General features: G+C 41.8%; 2 protein-coding genes across 2 annotated transcripts; both read right to left on the reverse strand.

Annotated features, from left to right (window-relative positions):
• Nucleotides 1–4,238: 4,238 nt before the first annotated feature.
• On the reverse strand, nt 4,239–6,594 carry LOC142367481 (nuclear factor 7, ovary-like). The gene has a single exon (XM_075449456.1). It carries the CDS (start codon nt 6,592–6,594, stop codon nt 5,212–5,214), a length of 1,383 nt encoding a protein of 460 aa, XP_075305571.1. The 3' UTR covers nt 4,239–5,211.
• Nucleotides 6,595–9,254: 2,660 nt separating this feature from the next.
• On the reverse strand, nt 9,255–12,607 carry LOC142367318 (nuclear factor 7, ovary-like). The gene has a single exon (XM_075449318.1). It carries the CDS (start codon nt 12,604–12,606, stop codon nt 11,224–11,226), a length of 1,383 nt encoding a protein of 460 aa, XP_075305433.1. The 5' UTR covers nt 12,607; the 3' UTR covers nt 9,255–11,223.
• Nucleotides 12,608–17,500: the final 4,893 nt, after the last annotated feature.

Below are 17,500 nucleotides of genomic sequence, written 5' to 3' on the forward strand. Positions count from 1 at the left end.
TTATTTTGTAAAAGTCTGCTGCTCACAGGCTTTTATTTTGTAAAAGTCTGCTGCTAACAGGCTTTTATTTTGTAAAAGTCTGCTGCTCACAGGCTTTTATTTTGTAAAAGTCTGCTGCTAACAGGCTTTTATTTTGTAAAAGTCTGCTGCTCACAGGCTTTTATTTTGTAAAAGTCTGTTGCTCACAGGCTTTTATTTTGTAAAAGTCTGTTGCTCACAGGCTTTTATTTTGTAAAAGTCTGTTGCTCACAGGCTTTTATTTTGTAAAAGTCTGCTGCTAACAGGCTTTTATTTTGTAAAAGTCTGCTGCTCACAGGCTTTTATTTTGTAAAAGTCTGCTGCTCACAGGCTTTTATTCTGTAAAAGTCTGCTGCTGTCTGCTGTGGAACAGGAAAAGAAAGTAATCGGCGGATCCACCAAACATGGAGAAGGGTACGGAACTTTTACTCGGCCATTTTCATGTTAAAGTTCTTCCAGACGGCGGAGTCGACAGAACCAAAGTCATCTGTAAACACTGCCAAGTTGAATTGTCTTCTCAGCGTAGTAGTTCCAGTCTAAAATATCACTTAAAGGCAAAACACACAACTGATAGCAGCAAGTCATTCAAGGAAACAGACAGTGGAGCGAGGCTTCTACATAAAAACTACAGAAAGATGCTGATGTTAAAAGTGTGTTTGCACAACAAATGTTATGGCACTTTCATTCATATGGCAGCACATTTAAAATAAAGCTAAATGCTAAAAGCTATACGCTACTTTTGGATTAGTTTTTGGATTCTGCGTACAAATGCGATTAATCGTGATTAATCAGGGAAATCATGTGATTAATTAGATTAAAACATTTTAATCGTTGCCCAGCCCTAATATATATGAATATGAATATAGAAATGACAGAGAGATGCTAAAGTTAAACAGCTTAAAACACATGAAGAAACTTCACATCATGAACTGAATTTTAATGTCATTAGATTTAATTTGTGCATAAACTTTTACATTGCAGGCCTGGAGCGCATCCCATAAATGTTGGGACGATTAGAGCTGGTGATGCTGTGTGATACAGAAAAAACCTGGAAAGTTTTCTGGAAATCAAATCAAATGTATTTGCAGCACATTTAATGTACAAAACAATTCAAAGTGCTTTACATAAAATAAAAGCATTGCAGCAGGGAGTGTAAGAAGCATTAAAAATACATAAAATAATATAAAGAGAAACAAATAAAACGATTTAAATGAATTTAAAAACCAGCAACAGTCCAGATAAATTCAAAGATATCGTGCAGATTTCATCATGAGAACAGAAATGTCTTTAACCTGGATTTAAAAATGTCTCCATTTGGTGAAAGTTTAATCTCCACTGGCAGTTTGTTCCACTTGTTTGCAGCATAATAATACAACTGTTGCTCATTCATCTGGATTATTATTTATTCTCACATTCATTTGAACTTTTTCATGAGTTATTTCTGTTATTTTGTCTGCATTGGATGAACCGTTTTTAGATAACATTCACATTAAAAGTCTTTTTTTTTTTACATATTTCCAATAAATAAACTTCATATTAAAACAAAGATAAACATTTTCCCTTTTAACCGTGTCATCAGTGATACAGAGTGGGAGAAAGTTCTCTGTCCTGACTCTGAGGAGGACGGAGACTCCAGCTGACGCTCTGCAGTTACAGCGTGTTACATAAGGAGCAGCAGGATGGATGCAGGAGGAAATCCTTCAGAGTATCTGAAGCCTCTGACATGCTCAGAGTGCAGCGTCACGTTATCTCAGCTCTGCCTCATCATCACACGTCACATCTGAAGGAGACTCTCTGTCTGAGCTGCTCAAAGGAGATTTAAATCTAAAGATGGAGGATTGTCCCGTTCAGTTCTCAGAATGAGGTTCACTGGAAAAAATGCCCCTCCAAAAATAAGTAAAAAAACAACAAATAAAAGACGTTTTTGCTTGAAATAAGCAAAAAAATCTGCCAATGGAACTAGTAAAAATCGACTTGTCCAGATTTCTTGAAATAAAATGTGATATTTAGGACTTTTGAGATAAAAGTGATCTTGAAATTAGCTTAAAAACCTCTTCAAATGGCAAAAAAAAAGCTTGTTTCATGTGAAATCCGACTCAAAACAAGATGTTTTCAAGACTTTTTCACTTAACAAGATATTCCAGATGTATTGTATTAAAACAAGTCCCTATATCTGGCTGAAATGGTGCTTGTTAGGCAGTTGTGTCTGATATTCTCAATGAGACAAATATACTTGGTTAGACTTTGATTTTTTCCCAGTGTTGGAAATGTAGCTGTTTGATCGGTTTGTGTTTCCCTGTCGTCACGCTGAAGAAGAAGAAGCCAAAAGGACCAAAGCCGGTCTCACTCCCAGCAGATGGCCGGTCGCAGCGTGTGATGCTGCTCTTTGGTAGCATGCAAACTGTGGGACAGAAGGTGTTGTGATTTAAACACAAACGCACAGAACTGCGCTGAAATATTGAGGAGTTGGCTGCCTTTGGTTCCGTTCTCTGCCAACATGATCCCACACTGCTTCAGTAATGTTGAGCTCCGGGCTCTGGGGAGGATTCATCCCTCCATCAGACCTGCTGCCACTGATTTTCAGCCCACTTCTTGTGTCCTTTGGCCCAGCTCAGCCTTTTCTCCCTGTTTCCCTTCCTTAAGAACGGCTTCCTGACAGCCACCCTTCCATGGAGCCCATTTCTGATGAGGCTTCCTGACAGCCACCCTTCCATGGAGCCCATTTCTGATCAGGCTTCCTGACAGCCACCCTTCCATGGAGCCCATTTCTGATGAGGCTTGGGCCAACAGCAGATGGATCAGCTGAAGGTCCAGATGCATCTCTCAGCTCCTGTGTCAGGTCTTTGCTGGATGTTTTCCTCTTTCTTAAGGACATCACTTTCAGATCCTGTTCATCTGCTGGAGATAGTTCTTTAGGCCTGACACTTTTTGTGTTTTTTGTTTTATTTTGTGTTTTTTGTGTTTTTTTGTGTTTTTTTTGTGTTTTTTTTGTGTTTCTTTGTTTTATTTTTAATTTTTTCTGTTTTATTTGGTGTTTTTGTGTTTTCTTTTGTGTTTTTGTTTTCTTTTGTGTTTTTGTTTTCTTTTGTGTTTTTTGTTTTCTTTTGTGTTTTTTCTGTTTTATTTGGTGGCTTTGGGTCAGATTTCCTCCTGTTCATCTGCTGTAGATAGTTCTTTAGGCCTGACACTTCTTCTTCTGTCCTCCACTTGTCCAGTTTCCTCAAATGTTTTAAAGCTGCGGTCGGCAACTTTTTTTTAGTCATATTAGCTTGAACTGTCATGGGATTCTGGAAGTAGAATATTAAATCGGCTGTTTAGGAAAAATAACGAAATCTGTAGCTCCCTCTGAAGCCTGTAATCATGCTTACAAAAACCGAGCGCTCCCGGCTGTTTTTAACCAATCAAGTTAGGGTGGAGGAATCCTACCTGTCAATCACAGCTTGTGCACACGCTGCTGAGCGTGAGTCTGCCCCAGCTTGTGTGCGCTCACGCTGGTGTGAACTCACGTGCACAACCTCGTCCACAGAGAGGACCTGAAAGTTGGATCAGTTCGAATTTTCTGACTTTAGACTCGCAATTTTGAAAACCTGCTGACGGCAGCTTTAAGGACACGCTGCACACCGTGCTGAGATATGCCAAGTTTTCAGCTAACAGCTCTTTGGGAATCACCTTGTTGCTGCAGAAATCCTGTTTTCTGTCTGTCACACTGTGTTATCTTTGCTGTTTTTCACACATGCAGCTAAAGAAATGGGAACAAATCTTAATTCCAGTCTAAAACCCACAAAGAGCTTCTAGATTATTAATTTCTGGTGGCATAAAACAGTTTAATCATTTCATTTATATTAATTGTTCCATAATTAGTCATTAGATTATATCTTATATTCCTTTTTTAAGCTTTAAATTGAATCTTATTTACTTTTTCTTGATGTTGTATAACATATAATTCTTATTATTGTCTTTTTTTCCTACTTTTCTACTTTTAGACGTGATAACGTTCATTATTTTGGGATTAGGATTTTTTTTAAACTGAATTTCATATATTAATTTGACTCTTTTGGTAACTGAAAGCAGTTTTAACGTAAATGTAGAAAAAAGTTGAAACTGTGAAGCTGTTTTTCACAGATGCAGCTGTAGCACTCGTGTTAGACTTAATGTTAGAAATACAGTTTATGCTACTAAGACCTAGGAGGAGTAATAAAGAGTATGGTTGGTAGTAAACAACTGACAGATTTATTGCAGAAACACACACAAAAAAATATATACATAGAATATCACAATTAGAGTGACTGGAAAAATAACCCAAATAAAATAGAGCTCTTTTCTTACAAATAAAATAAAATAAAAGTACAAAGAAACAGGGAATAAATTGCTTCCAAACCCTGGTTCCGTTGTTCAGTTCTTGTTGTACTAGTAAATGTTCTTTGTGTTTCTTGTGCTAAGTCTCTTTTGTACACTCAGGTATCTATAGGTAGGTATAAGTGCAAGTGTATTTCCTTAGCTGGGAAATCCTTATCGAACACTCACTCAATCACGGGGTCTCAAAAAAAAACAGTCTACACATTTTGTGCAGAACAACAAATAAAACGACTTAATCACTTCAACACATATCAGATCACCATAACGTTCAATCGCTGCATCAAGTTTACACTTTTTTTTTCTAAACTTGTAAATGGAGATAATCTCCATTTACTTATGAACACATTTTACTAAATAACATCATGAATTCAACATCTGAATACTCCGACTGGTTTTAACCGACATTCTACTATGCTATATAATGCTAATATGAGCAATTCGCTAACCAACGGCCTTGCTAGCCGACGACCTTGCTAGCCATTAGCTTCACATATCATCGATATCACTCAACGGAGTTTCCACAGTAAGTTACAATTATCCAGCCCCGTCAATGTCATATCATTTTGAAAATGTCAGCAACTGAAATTAAAGGTGAAGCCGCTGCCACAGCAAAACTAAACTTCAGGTCATCGACTTCATGTGACGTTTCATCAGTACAGATTATTAAGCAGATATGAAGCTGATCAAACTGAACTGATCAGAGTTTAAAGCCAAACAGCAGCTCTGCTGACAGATCAGATCAATACATCTAAAATGTTCCTGTTTGAAGGTGAAAACACTGAGTTTCACACAGATCAATAAAGTCTCATGTGAACTGTGTTCTTCATCCTGAACACATCAGATCTGTTCCACCGTCACTGAGACCTTCAGAGGTAACATCTTAGCTTTATTCAGAGTGGAAATATATGGAAACATCTTCTCAGTGAAAGTGTGTGTGAAGGTGTGTATGTGTGTGTTTGTATCCAGATCAGAGAACGTCAGCTTTCCTTTGTTCCAGTCCAGATTCACTCTGATCCTCCGGAGCTTCTTTGCTACTGACAGAAGAGGGAGTCCAGCTGCTGGTGACCATGCTAAGTATTTACCTTTATAGAGCACAATCATCCACGATCCAGTTAATATGTCTCCCTTCCTCTCAGCAGATTCTGCTAACACACCAAGTAACCAGGCTGTACTGTCTCCAACGTCGACATCCCAGCTGTGAGTCCCTGAGTTAAAGCCCTCAGAACTCAGAACACCGAATTCTCTGAGCCTCTCTGGATTATCAGGAAGGTTCTGTTTCTCTCCTGCACTCACAGCGGTCAGATCCTCAGACAGGATGAGCTCTGAATCAGCAGTGTTTGGGTCCATAATGAGAGGAGTGTATTGGACCATGTCCTTCATCTTGTTCCAGATGTTGAAGGCCAGGTTGCCCAGGTGTTTGGCCTGGTCTATCAGAGCTCCTGCAGGCAGCTGTGGATCATCCAGCAGGGGGCAGCGCTGGACTCTTTCCACTGCAGCCTGGTAGTGGTTCAGGAATGAGACGCCTTCAGCTCTCAGCTCCTCCTCTGTGGCTCTGACTGTGTCTGACAGAGCTGCCATCTCTCTGCTCAGAGCCTCCATCTTCTCCTTCATCATCCCACTCTTCTGCTGCTCTTCCTCCCTCAGTGCAGCCAGCCTGGCCTCCTCTTCCTCTGCTAAAAACTGCCGAAGCTTCTTAAACTGCTCCTTAATCTGCCTCTCTGTGTGTCGGGCCTGGGCCTTCATGTGTTCTGCTGTTTGATCAAACTTCTCTGTAACTTTCTTCTGGAGCTCCAGTTTCTCCTTTAAGGGTTCCAGAGATTTCTGAAGTTCCTTCTTGTGTTGCTGTGCAGCTTCATCGATGGGTCTGAATCTGTGGTTGGAGTGTTTTTCTGAATCTCTGCAGATGTGACAAACCGGCTGCTGATGGTCCAGACAGAAGAGTTTGAGTTTCTCAGAGTGCAGACTGCAGAGAGCCTCTGAAGCTCTGTGATCTCTGTCCTGTACGAAGGACTCACACAGATTCTTCAACACCAGGTTACAGGGTGGGTTTCCCTTTGAAGATCTTCTCTTACAAACTGGACACTCTTGTGCTGGTTTCTCCTTCCACCAGCTCCTCAGACAGTCTCTACAGAAGCTGTGGCTACATGACAGAACAACAGGATCTCTGTAGATGTCATGACAGACCGAACAGCAGAAATCTTCCTCTGATCTGGAAGCCATTTAGTCTGTGAGTGAAGCTGAAAACAGCAGACAGAATACAGTCAGCCATGGCTCCCCTCCCAGCTCTACTGACTTCATCAAACTGACTGTTTGTGGTGTTTTTGGTCAAACTCACCTTCAGTGTGTGGAGTGTGAGCAGCTTGAAGTTTCCACTTCTCTCTCCTGCAGCTGGACTCGCTCAGAGGAAGCTGTGAGTTTGGTCTGAAGGTGAATCTGATCGTCTGTGTGTCTCTCTGTAGTGAAGAAGAATCTCTGACTGTTTCCTGCTCCGTCTCAGGTCAGTCGGGTGGAGCTTAAACCTTCCCTGAACTAAGGTGTGTTTCGTTCCAAAGTTCAGAGATAAACCTGCCAGCAGCTCTGAAAGTTAATGATCAGCAGGTTTTATATTTTTTATCTGCACAGTTCAAAGCAACAAACTCTTTTAAGGTTGCAAAACATTTTGTTGTGATGCAGCTCACATTTAAACTCTGTTAAAAACAAGAATAAGCAGCTGAACTCAACAAGCTTCCCATCCTCCTCCAGTGTGTACTTCTCCATCCTGGAAACTCTCTCCAGGAACCTTTGGTGTGTTCCCTCTACAGGCACCAGGATCTAAATGAAGTCCTGAGGAAATATTTAACCCTTGAAAAGTCCCTGCTGACCTACTTTAATAAAGTGTTCTTATTGACGATAGAATTTAATGTGTGTGTCCCCACAAAGCGGAACGTCCTCGTGTAGCCGGTATGAAACCTCTGCGTTGTGTTAAGGTTAGAACGAATGGAGACCACACGGCTGCTCTTTGGAAGGTCTTTATTTTCCTCATCAGAAAACAGAAATTCCGCCTGACTATTCTTATAAATGTCAGGTTAAAAACAATCATTTTGTGGAATTCTACACAAATGAACCCTTGTTACACTCGCAGTGCAGAATATAGAGAAGAGAGGGAAGAGAGGCGTTTTGCCTGCTAACTTAGTGTGTGAGCTGGTCACAAACACAATTAGAAGTTTTGAACGGAAATGATTTTAGAGGAAGCGCTGGCGTTTAGATCCCAGATTTTATTGACAGACATTAATAATTTTTTCTTACTCAGCTTTAAAGTCAATACCAATGGAGAAAATGAAGAGGTGAACAGCCTTAAAAGCTTGGTTTAAGAGCAAAATCTGACTTAGGATCAGCTGAGTCTCATAACAGAGCAGCAAAGTGCTTAACCGGACATTTAAAAATATTTCAATTATGTCTTTTTTATGATGCAGATGATGTTGAACGATCAGGCTTTTTTTGGCACAGGTCCACAGACAGGGTTCAGTCACTGGCTATAACACATATTTGTGATATCATTTAATTTTTCTGGACTCTAAATAGTCCCAAAGTGGGGAAATATGTAGTGTCTGATACTTAACGGATGTTCGAAAGAGCATTTTGAGAAAAACACATTCCTCACTTAGTGCATCATGGGGAGGCCCACCAGATATGAATACATTATCTTCTGGCTATGTGCCGGGTGGCGAGGATGTGCAGCATCGTCAGGGTTACCAAATATGGGAAGGTTTCTCCCTACTTAACGGGAGAAGCACCCACAGAGAGGGAGAGATTGCATGGCTTTTGGGGCTCTGAAGATCTCTCCAGATTTTATTTATCAATCTGTAATTCTGATATGGACCTGGTTGGCAATAAAATGTTCCTGTGTTCGACCAAGCCTGTGTCAGCAGAGTTTACATGAGGAGAACATGCAAACTCCACAGAGAAAAGGCTCCAGTAGGGATTCGGACCAGGAACCCTCTTGCTGTGAGGTGATGATGCTAACCACCCCACCTCTGTGCAGCCCAGAGTTAAAGTCCATAATCTGAAAATAGAATGTTTAAAAGATCCAAAACACTAATTCAGAGATTTGGATGGAAAAAGGTTCTCTGTGTTAGAGAGTTATTACTTAAAATGTGTTAAAGGACTGAAAATAAGCTCTGGGGGTTTGATTCTGCTACATCCTTCTTTTATGAGGAGTCCAAACAGTTCTTTTTTAATGGGCTTGATCACTGCTTTTAGAGCCTTTGGACAAACACCTGAAAGATAACATGTGTTCACAACACCCAGGAGGTCTGAAGTTAAGCAAAGCGGCGGTTCGATGACGTCATCCCACTAGACTCGTGTGTAGAAAGCTCCCTTAAACCCTGGATAGCCCCGGATAACAACAACACAGCGGCTCTGAGCTAACAGTGCAATAGTACGCGTTCATTCATACATTCGGCTTAAAGTATTGGTGAAATAAAGACATATAATGCCTTATTTAGAGGCTGTATTGTCTCTGCTCTGTTCTATCCCGTTATATGGACATATGCAGATATCCAGTGATCTAAATATCTTCCGAAGGACGCCGACTTTCACCCAACTGTTATCGGTGAGTAGATGAACGTATTCTATGCCAGAATAAAGGTGCAGGTTTAAAAAAAGAAAAAAAAACTTTCACCTTTAAGGGTCTCAGCTTCTTTGTAATGTTTCAAAGTCAGTTTTTTTTAATTATTTTTTAAAACCTCGTCTTTATTTTCCTGTTGTACTTTTGCAGTGAGCAGAACGTTGCATTTCCATTCGCTGCAATGGAGACATTGATTGTTTGTCTAATGTTCAAGTTTGTAGAGGCAACAACTGTTTGCTTTGTGGAGAGGAAGCAAAGACAACAATAAGTCTCCTGAGATTTTAATAATTTATTACAGAATAATAAATCAAATCAGAATGAACAACCAGCAATAGTCAGCAATAATCATCAAACAGATTCAGACACCATTTCTCACTATTCGGCCCAATAGGGTGCAGCCTCTTTCAACCGCGGGGGTTCAGGAGTCTGGACAACCCACTGATGCTAAGATCAGTCCTTTCATACAGTCTTCATCACGTACACATATTTGTCCAGACAGTTCAAATTCCATCTTTAGTACAGAGCACGTGGGAAAATCAACCATATGACGTTAAACATTATTAGCTGAAGCAGTTCATGCAGTTCTGTTGTAAAACATTTCAGGGAAACCAAGAGAAACACAACACATGAACGAAGAACCCGAATTTCCCATTAATGTCCACTGACAGTAATTGATAATAAACTAAATGATTAGGGAAACTCTTCAATCGTGTGGTACCACTGCCACCGGCAGGCGCTTATAACTATTTGTAAATCTGGGACAGATATGAGACATACAGAACAGGCATAAAGGCTTTGAATCTGAGCTCTGACCTTCACAACCAGCAGCTATTACAGTAAAAATACACAATAACTACAAACTAGAACATTTTTGAAGAAATTTTGATGGGTGTCAATCTACTGCCCACCCTATCAACAAACCCTTTTGTTCAGTTAAAGCTGAGAGTTTCCTGTCACATATAAACTTTGAATGATGTCTGTGTGATGCTTTATGGCTCAGTTATGAGGCTTCCAAAATAGGGTAGTTTTTGTGCCAACTGCAAAAAACTGCCCTATTTTTTCATTTTCAATGCATTTTCCAATCCACCATTTTCCTGTTTATATCCAATTTTGCCGTAATTCCTTTAGACTGATGAGAGCCAAACGTCTTTGCACACTGATCGAGGTCGTTGCGCACGCAGCGGTGTGCTTTTTATGCGGGTCGGACCATCGCTGCTGGACAAGTAGGGCACCGAAATTCATGACAGAAACAGGAAAATAATAAGAGTCTGGCAACAGATTAGTATGTGTGTCTAATTCCTTCGGCATTGGCACCCATAATAACTTCTCCTTTAAGATAGCACAATCAAGTTTTTTTAAGTTAGCATGGTACCCTTTAATCAATGATACTTTTATCAATAAACACGATTGTGTTCAAAACACTACATACAACATATAGAAACAGTAAAAAACAGATAATCTGTGTGTGTATCAGCGAAGAGGAAGAATCACCAAACAAAATGGTGGCTGTGATCATTTGGTCGGTAAGGTCACAGGATGGTGGCTGGGACCGTGTGTTCGCTGAAGAAGCTACAACAAAGGCGGACATGTAGTCCACATGTTGACTGAAGATGTTGGGCTCTGTGTCTCTGTAGACATGTGGGCCAGATTGTGCAAGCTACAGCAAGACAAAGGAAACCTTTACAGTGGGATGTTCAAATCACTGCTGGTTGGTCCTGGTTAACAAAGACTTCCAATGTTAGCGTGTGATTCATGTTTAAGGTGCCAGGTGAACAAAGGAAGATGGTTAGTTTGCATTCAAGATCATAGGAAACATTAACTTAACTCAAATGAACCTTACTGAGAGTGGAGCATTACTTCCTGTCTGTGATGAGTCATAAAAACATGTAAATGTACCTGGAACACAGTGAAAATACAGATTATTGATCGCTGCTGAGAACATGGATGTTAAACATATCAATGAACACGTTTGAAAATGTCAGCAACTGAAATTAAAGGTGAAGCCGCTGCCACAGCAAAACTAAACTTCAGGTCATCGACTTCATGTGACGTTTCATCAGTACAGATGATTAAGCAGATATGAAGCTGATCAAACTGAACTGATCAGAGTTTAAAGCCAAACAGCAGCTCTGCTGACAGATCAGATCAATACATCTAAAATGTTCCTGTTTGCAGATGGAAACTCTGAGTTTCACACAGATCAATAAAGTCTCATGTGAACTGTGTTCTTCATCCTGAACACATCAGATCTGTTCCACCGTCACTGAGACCTTCAGAGGTAACATCTTAGCTTTATTATCAGTGGAAATATATGGAAACATCTTCTCAGTGAAAGTGTGTGTGATGGTGTGTATGTGTGTGTTTGTATCCAGATCAGAGAACGTCAACTTTCCTTTGTTCCAGTCCAGATTCACTCTGACCCTCCGGAGCTTCTTTGGTACTGACAGAAGAGTGAGTTCAGCTGCTGGTGACCATGCTGCGTATTCACCTTCTGAGAGCCCAATCACCCACAATCCAGAGTCTATGTCTCCCTTCCTCTCAGCAGATTCTGCTAACACACCAAGTGCCCAGAAAGTACTGTCTCCAACCTCGACATCCCAGCTGTGAGTCCCTGAGTTAAAGCCCTCAGAACTCAGAACACCGAATCCTCTGAACCTCTCTGGATTATCAGGAAGGTTCTGTTCCTCTCCTGCACTCACAGCGGTCAGATCCTCAGACAGTATGAGCTCTGAATCAGCAGTGTTTGGGTCCATAATGAGAGGAGTGTATTGGACCATGTCCTTCATCTTGTTCCAGATGTTGAAGGCCAGGTTGCCCAGGTGTTTGGCCTGGTCTATCAGAGCTCCTGCAGGCAGCTGTGGACCATCCAGCAGGGGGCAGCGCTGGACTCTTTCCACTGCAGCCTTGTAGTGGTTCAGGAATGAGACGCCTTCAGCTCTCAGCTCCTCCTCTGTGGCTCTGACTGTGTCTGAAAGAGCTGCCATCTCTCTGCTCAGAGCCTCCATCTTCTCCTTCATCATCCCACTCTTCTGCTGCTCTTCCTCCCTCAGTGCAGCCAGCCTGGCCTCCTCTTCCTCTGCTAAAAACTGCTGAAGCTTCTTAAACTGCTCCTTAATCTGCCTCTCTGTGTGTCGGGCCTGGACCTTAATGTGTTCTGCTGTTTGATCAAACTTCTCTGTAACTTTCTTCTGGAGCTCCAGTTTCTCCTTTAAGGGCTCCAGAGATTTCTGAAGTTCCTTCTTGTGTTGCTGTGCAGCTTCATCGATGGGTCTGAATCTGTGGTTGGAGTGTTTTTCTGAATCTCTGCAGATGTGACAAACCGGCTGCTGATGGTCCAGACAGAAGAGTTTGAGTTTCTCAGAGTGCAGACTGCAGAGAGCCTCTGAAGCTCTGTGATCTCTGTCCTGTACGAAGGACTCACACAGATTCTTCAACACCAGGTTTAAAGGTGGCACATCTCTTGAAGATCTTCTCTTACAAACTGGACACTCTTGTGCTGGTTTGTCCTTCCACCAGCTCCTCAGACAGTCTCTACAGAAGCTGTGGCTACATGACAGAACAACAGGATCTCTGTAGATGTCATGACAGACCGAACAGCAGAAATCTTCCTCTGATCTGGAAGCCATTTAGTCTGTGAGTGAAGCTGAAAACAGCAGACAGAATACAGTCAGCCATGGCTCCCCTCCCAGCTCTACTGACTTCATCAAACTGACTGTTTGTGGTGTTTTTGGTCAAACTCACCTTCAGTGTGTGGAGTGTGAGCAGCTTGAAGTTTCCACTTCTCTCTCCTGCAGCTGGACTCGCTCAGAGGAAGCTGTGAGTTTGGTCTGAAGGTGAATCTGATCGTCTGTGTGTCTCTCTGTAGTGAAGAAGAATCTCTGACTGTTTCCTGCTCCGTCTCAGGTCAGTCGGGTGGAGCTTAACCTGTTAGACCTGCTGCCTCACCTGTAACTAAGGTGTGTTTCATTCCATGCCTGCCAGCAGGATGACTTTCATGACTTTATCTGCATAGTTCAGCACAACAAACTTTATGAGGAATGTAAAACATTCAGTTGTGATGCAGCTCTGTGAAAAACAAGAATAAGTAGCTGAGCTCAGCAAGCTTCCCATCTTCATTACATTACATCACATTACGGTCAATTTTGCAGAAGGTTTTAACCAAAGCGACTTCCAATAAGTGTGTTCAACATAAGTAGGCAAAAGAACTTCAGGTCATGAGAAATCATAAGTGCATTTCCTTCCAAAACCAAACAGCTAAGAGCATAACTTGTGCTAGAGTAAGTGCAACTCGAACATTTCTGAAGAAATTTTGATGGGTGCCAATCTACTGTCCGCCCTATCAACAAACCCTTAAGTTCAGTTAAAGTTGAGAGTCTCCTGTCACATATAAACCTTGAATGAGGTCTCTGTGATGTTGTATGGCTGAGCTATGAGGCCTCAAAAATAGGGCAGTTTTTGTAATTTTCCCATTGACATAAGAAATGTCTGCTGAAGACAGTTATGTCATTTTATGTCATTTTTATCAAGGTCCTGTTTAAAATACAACTTTTTCATTTTCAAAAAGGCCTCGTTAAGTGCTTTTCAATGCATTTTCCCATTGCATTGTGGGTATTTTCAAACTTCCCCTCACTATCAGTTTAAAGGAGAAAAGCAGGTCCGATTTATAACATGAAGCTGTTATAACAGGGCAGCCATCTTGGCTCTGCCCTCATCAGCAGTCTCAGAACAGAGCAGGCTAACAAGGCGTTGCCCCGGTAACAGGAGCAGGTGCGGCTCGTCTGTGTCTCTGACATGTACGCTCACTATGGCTTCTTAAAATCGCACTATAATTTTGACTGTAGCCTACTGTCTCGAACAAACAGTCGCTGTTTGAAAAGTAAAAGTCGTATCCGAATAATTCTTGAACCGTCAGCGTCCCAAGAGACGGCAGAAGCCAGCGGTGTAATTTTCATTCGGCTACTACGTGTGGCTAATTTTTTATGGGAGTTTTAAAATAATTTTTCACATGGATTTTATTACTTTAGGCCTTTATAATGGAAATGGAGAGGCGACCTCAGGGCTCAGAGGCAATTAGTGATAAATTTGTGTGGCAGAGCTCAATGAGTGTGACTTTGGGTGAAAGAGGACAAAAATAACTACGTTTTGAAGTAAAATTTGTCCAGATCGGGCAGATATTTTGGACATGAGAGACATTTGTTCGAGGAATTGGTGCAGTATCGAAATTAGAGTGAGCAGTAGAGTGGGAAAGACACCTCGGCCGAGATGTAGTCTTCCTAAAACGTAAACTGCCGTTGTGTCAAAGCTGTATAATGTATCAACAAACCCTTTAGTTCAGTTAAAGCCGAGAATCTTCTGTCACGTATAAACTTTGAATTAGGTCTGTGTTATGCTTTATGGCTCAGTTATGAGGTCTCCAAAATAGGGTAGTTTTTGCTCCAACTGCATAAAACTGCCCTATTTTTTCATTTTCAATGCATTTTCCCATTTTGCCGGAATTCCTTTCGACTAATGAGAGCCAAAAGTAATAGCACACCAATCAGGGTCGTTGCGCACGTAACGGTGTGCTATTAGCGCGCGCCGAAATTCATGACGGAAACGGGAAAATAATAAGAGTCTGGCAACAAATTAGTATGTGTGTCTTATGCCTTCGGCATTGGCACCCATAATAAGTTAGCTACCTAGACAAATGGGAAAAAAGACAATTTAGAAAACAAAGACAATTTAGGAAACAAAGTGCGTAGGAAGCTGGGAGGAAACAGGTGATGTCCTAAGAGGGCGGAGCAGGGTAGTGTTTCCTGAAGAGGTGGGTTTGCAGCCTGCGGCCAAAGATGGGCAGCGACTCAGCTGTCCTGCCAGAACAGAGAAAAGCCGTGACCGTGTCGATCGTGCGCAGGGAGCCCTGAGTGACGGAGCAGCCAGGCGCCTGGTGGCCGCAGAGCGAAGTGGTCGGGCGGGGGTGTAGGGCTTGACCACAGCCTGGAGGTATGAAGGAGCTGTTCCTTCCACTGCCCTGTAGGCCAGCACCAGAGTCTGAAACTGGATGCTGCAGCTACAGGGAGCCAGTGTAGAGAGCGGAGAATGGGAGTGGTGTGGGAGAACTTGAACACCAGACGAGCAGCAGCTTTCTGAACCAGCTCCAGAGGTCTGATGGCAGAAGCCGGGGCGCCAGCAAGGAGCGAGTTGCAGTAGTCCAGGCGGGAGATGACAAGAGCACCTGCTGCCTTGTCGGTGAGGAAGGGGCGAATCCTCCGGATGTTGTAGAGGAGGAATCGGCAGAAACGGGTCACTGATGCGATGTTTGGCGAGAACGACAGTTGGTCGTCCAGGATCACACCCAGATTCCTTGCGGTCCGAGCTGACGTCACCACGGAGTCACCATGGTGACGGGCTGGTCTCGGTACAGTTACTGGGTGTCAGAAGGGGGAAAAGACCGAATCAGCTGGGTGTCGTCTGCATAGCAGCGGTAGGAAAAGTTATGGGAGTGGATGACAGAACCAAGAGACGATGTGTAGAGGTAGAAAAGAAGAGGACCCAGGACCGAACCTTGGGGAACCCCGGTGGTGAGCCTACGTGGCTTCGACACAGACACTCTCAGTGTGACCTGGTAGGAGCGATCTGTCAGGTAGGATGAGAACATGGAGAGTGCAGAGCCAGAAACCCCCATTCCCTCCAGGGTAGAGAGAAGGATGTCATGGTTCACTGGGTCAGATGCTGCAGACAGGTCCAGGAGAACCAGAACCAGGAGAGAGAGTTAGCTCGAGCAGTTTGGAGTGACTCAGTTACTGCTAGGAGGGCCGTCTCAGTTGAGGGGCCCACCTTGAACCTGGACTGGTAGGGATCCAAGAGGTTGTTCTGGTGGAGGTAAGAGGACAGTTGTTTGAAGACAGCACGTTCAAGAGTTTTGGACAGAAAGGGTAGAAGGGATACCGGTCTGTAATTCTTGATCTCTGAAGGGTCAAGAGCTGGTTTCTTTAGAAGAGGAGTGACTCTGGCAGTCCTGAAAGCCGAAGGAAAAGAGCCTGATGTCAAAGATGTGTTAATGAGGTGGGTCAGGTAAGGAAGAAGATCAGGTGCAGCAGAATGAAGGAGAGGGGAAGGGACTGGGTCAAGGGAACATGTGGTGGGGCGGCTGGATGTTACAAGGTGGAGGACCTCATCTTCAGAGGCGAGTAACTGATAAAGCAGTTATTTGGTAACTGAAAGCAGTTTTAACGTAAATGTACAAAAAAGTTGAAACTATGAAGCTGTTTTTCACAGATGCAGATAAAGAAATGGGAACAAATGATGTGTCTCTGTGACAGGCTGCTGGGAACAAAGTGCCTAAAGATCCAGTTTAAAACGGCTTCTTTGCTAGTATGGACACAGGAGCCTTTTTCCTGCCTGAATGGTTCGTAGCTCAGTTAAGTGGCTTAATGAAGAAAAAACACATTCCTCTGAACTGAAAATGGATGAAAAAGGCAGAAAATGTCCAAATAAAAGCCATTAACTTTCCTCACTTTTGTCCTGTGGGATCATTTGAATCTTAACTAACTGAACATCTGTGTTTTAGTCTACAACTTTTCTGCAAAAAGAACAGTTTTATTTCTCATGTTTAGGTAAATTTAGCCTTTTTCCTGCCTGAATGGTTTCATAGCTGAGAGTTAAGTGGCATAACGAAGAAAAAACTGGACTGAAAAAAGCAGAAAATGTCCCAAATAAAAACGATGAAAAACCTTCAGAAAGTTTTGAAACTATTGCTGAAGATCACTTAAGCTGCTTGGATGCAAAATATAAAGAAATAAAAGGTGTCTCATGACCAAAATGCTTCAAAAACCACATAAAATACTTAATATGGCTGTCAAAGTCATACAAATGTGGTTGGAAATTAATTGTTATACTAGAAATTATAATTAAATGTCTATTTCTGTTCATTTTAGGCCACTATTTGAGTAAATTAATTTTAAAAAATCCAATAATTTTTTGTTGCTCGTCTGACTCCAAATCTGAGGGAATTTTATTCCTGTTTGGTGATATAAATCCTGTTTTTAAAGTCCTGTGACAGGCTGCTGGGAACAAAGTGCCTAAAGATCCAGTTTAAAATGTGGACACAACACTGGTTCATCCCTTGAGTTAGGAGCCTTTTTCTTGCATGAATGGTTCACAGCTCAGAGTTAAGTGGCTTAACAAAGAAAAAAACACATTCCTCTGAAGATGCTCAGGTGCAACAACTCTCCAGCTTCAGCTGAAACATATTTCCATCATTAAAGGAAAATCAAACTAAAGATGTTTGCAGACATTTTGACCGAAAAAAATGAAGATTTTTGACAAATTTGAGCTCTAATCTTGTTATTTGAACTTTATTTCATGTATAAATTCCCATTTTTTCTTATCTATGACTAAATTATACTAAAAATGGTTTAACTTCTCATTTATTTTTGTCTCGATTTGAATGGTTTTACTTATTTTGAGATTTTTTTTTTCCTAAACTAAATGAGTTTTTTAAAAAACTTTTTAACTAAATGAGAATAAAGTACCTGAAAA

The sequence above is a fragment of the Odontesthes bonariensis genome, chromosome 18 (genome assembly GCF_027942865.1).
Source record: "Odontesthes bonariensis isolate fOdoBon6 chromosome 18, fOdoBon6.hap1, whole genome shotgun sequence".
Lineage (NCBI taxonomy): Eukaryota > Metazoa > Chordata > Actinopteri > Atheriniformes > Atherinopsidae > Odontesthes > Odontesthes bonariensis.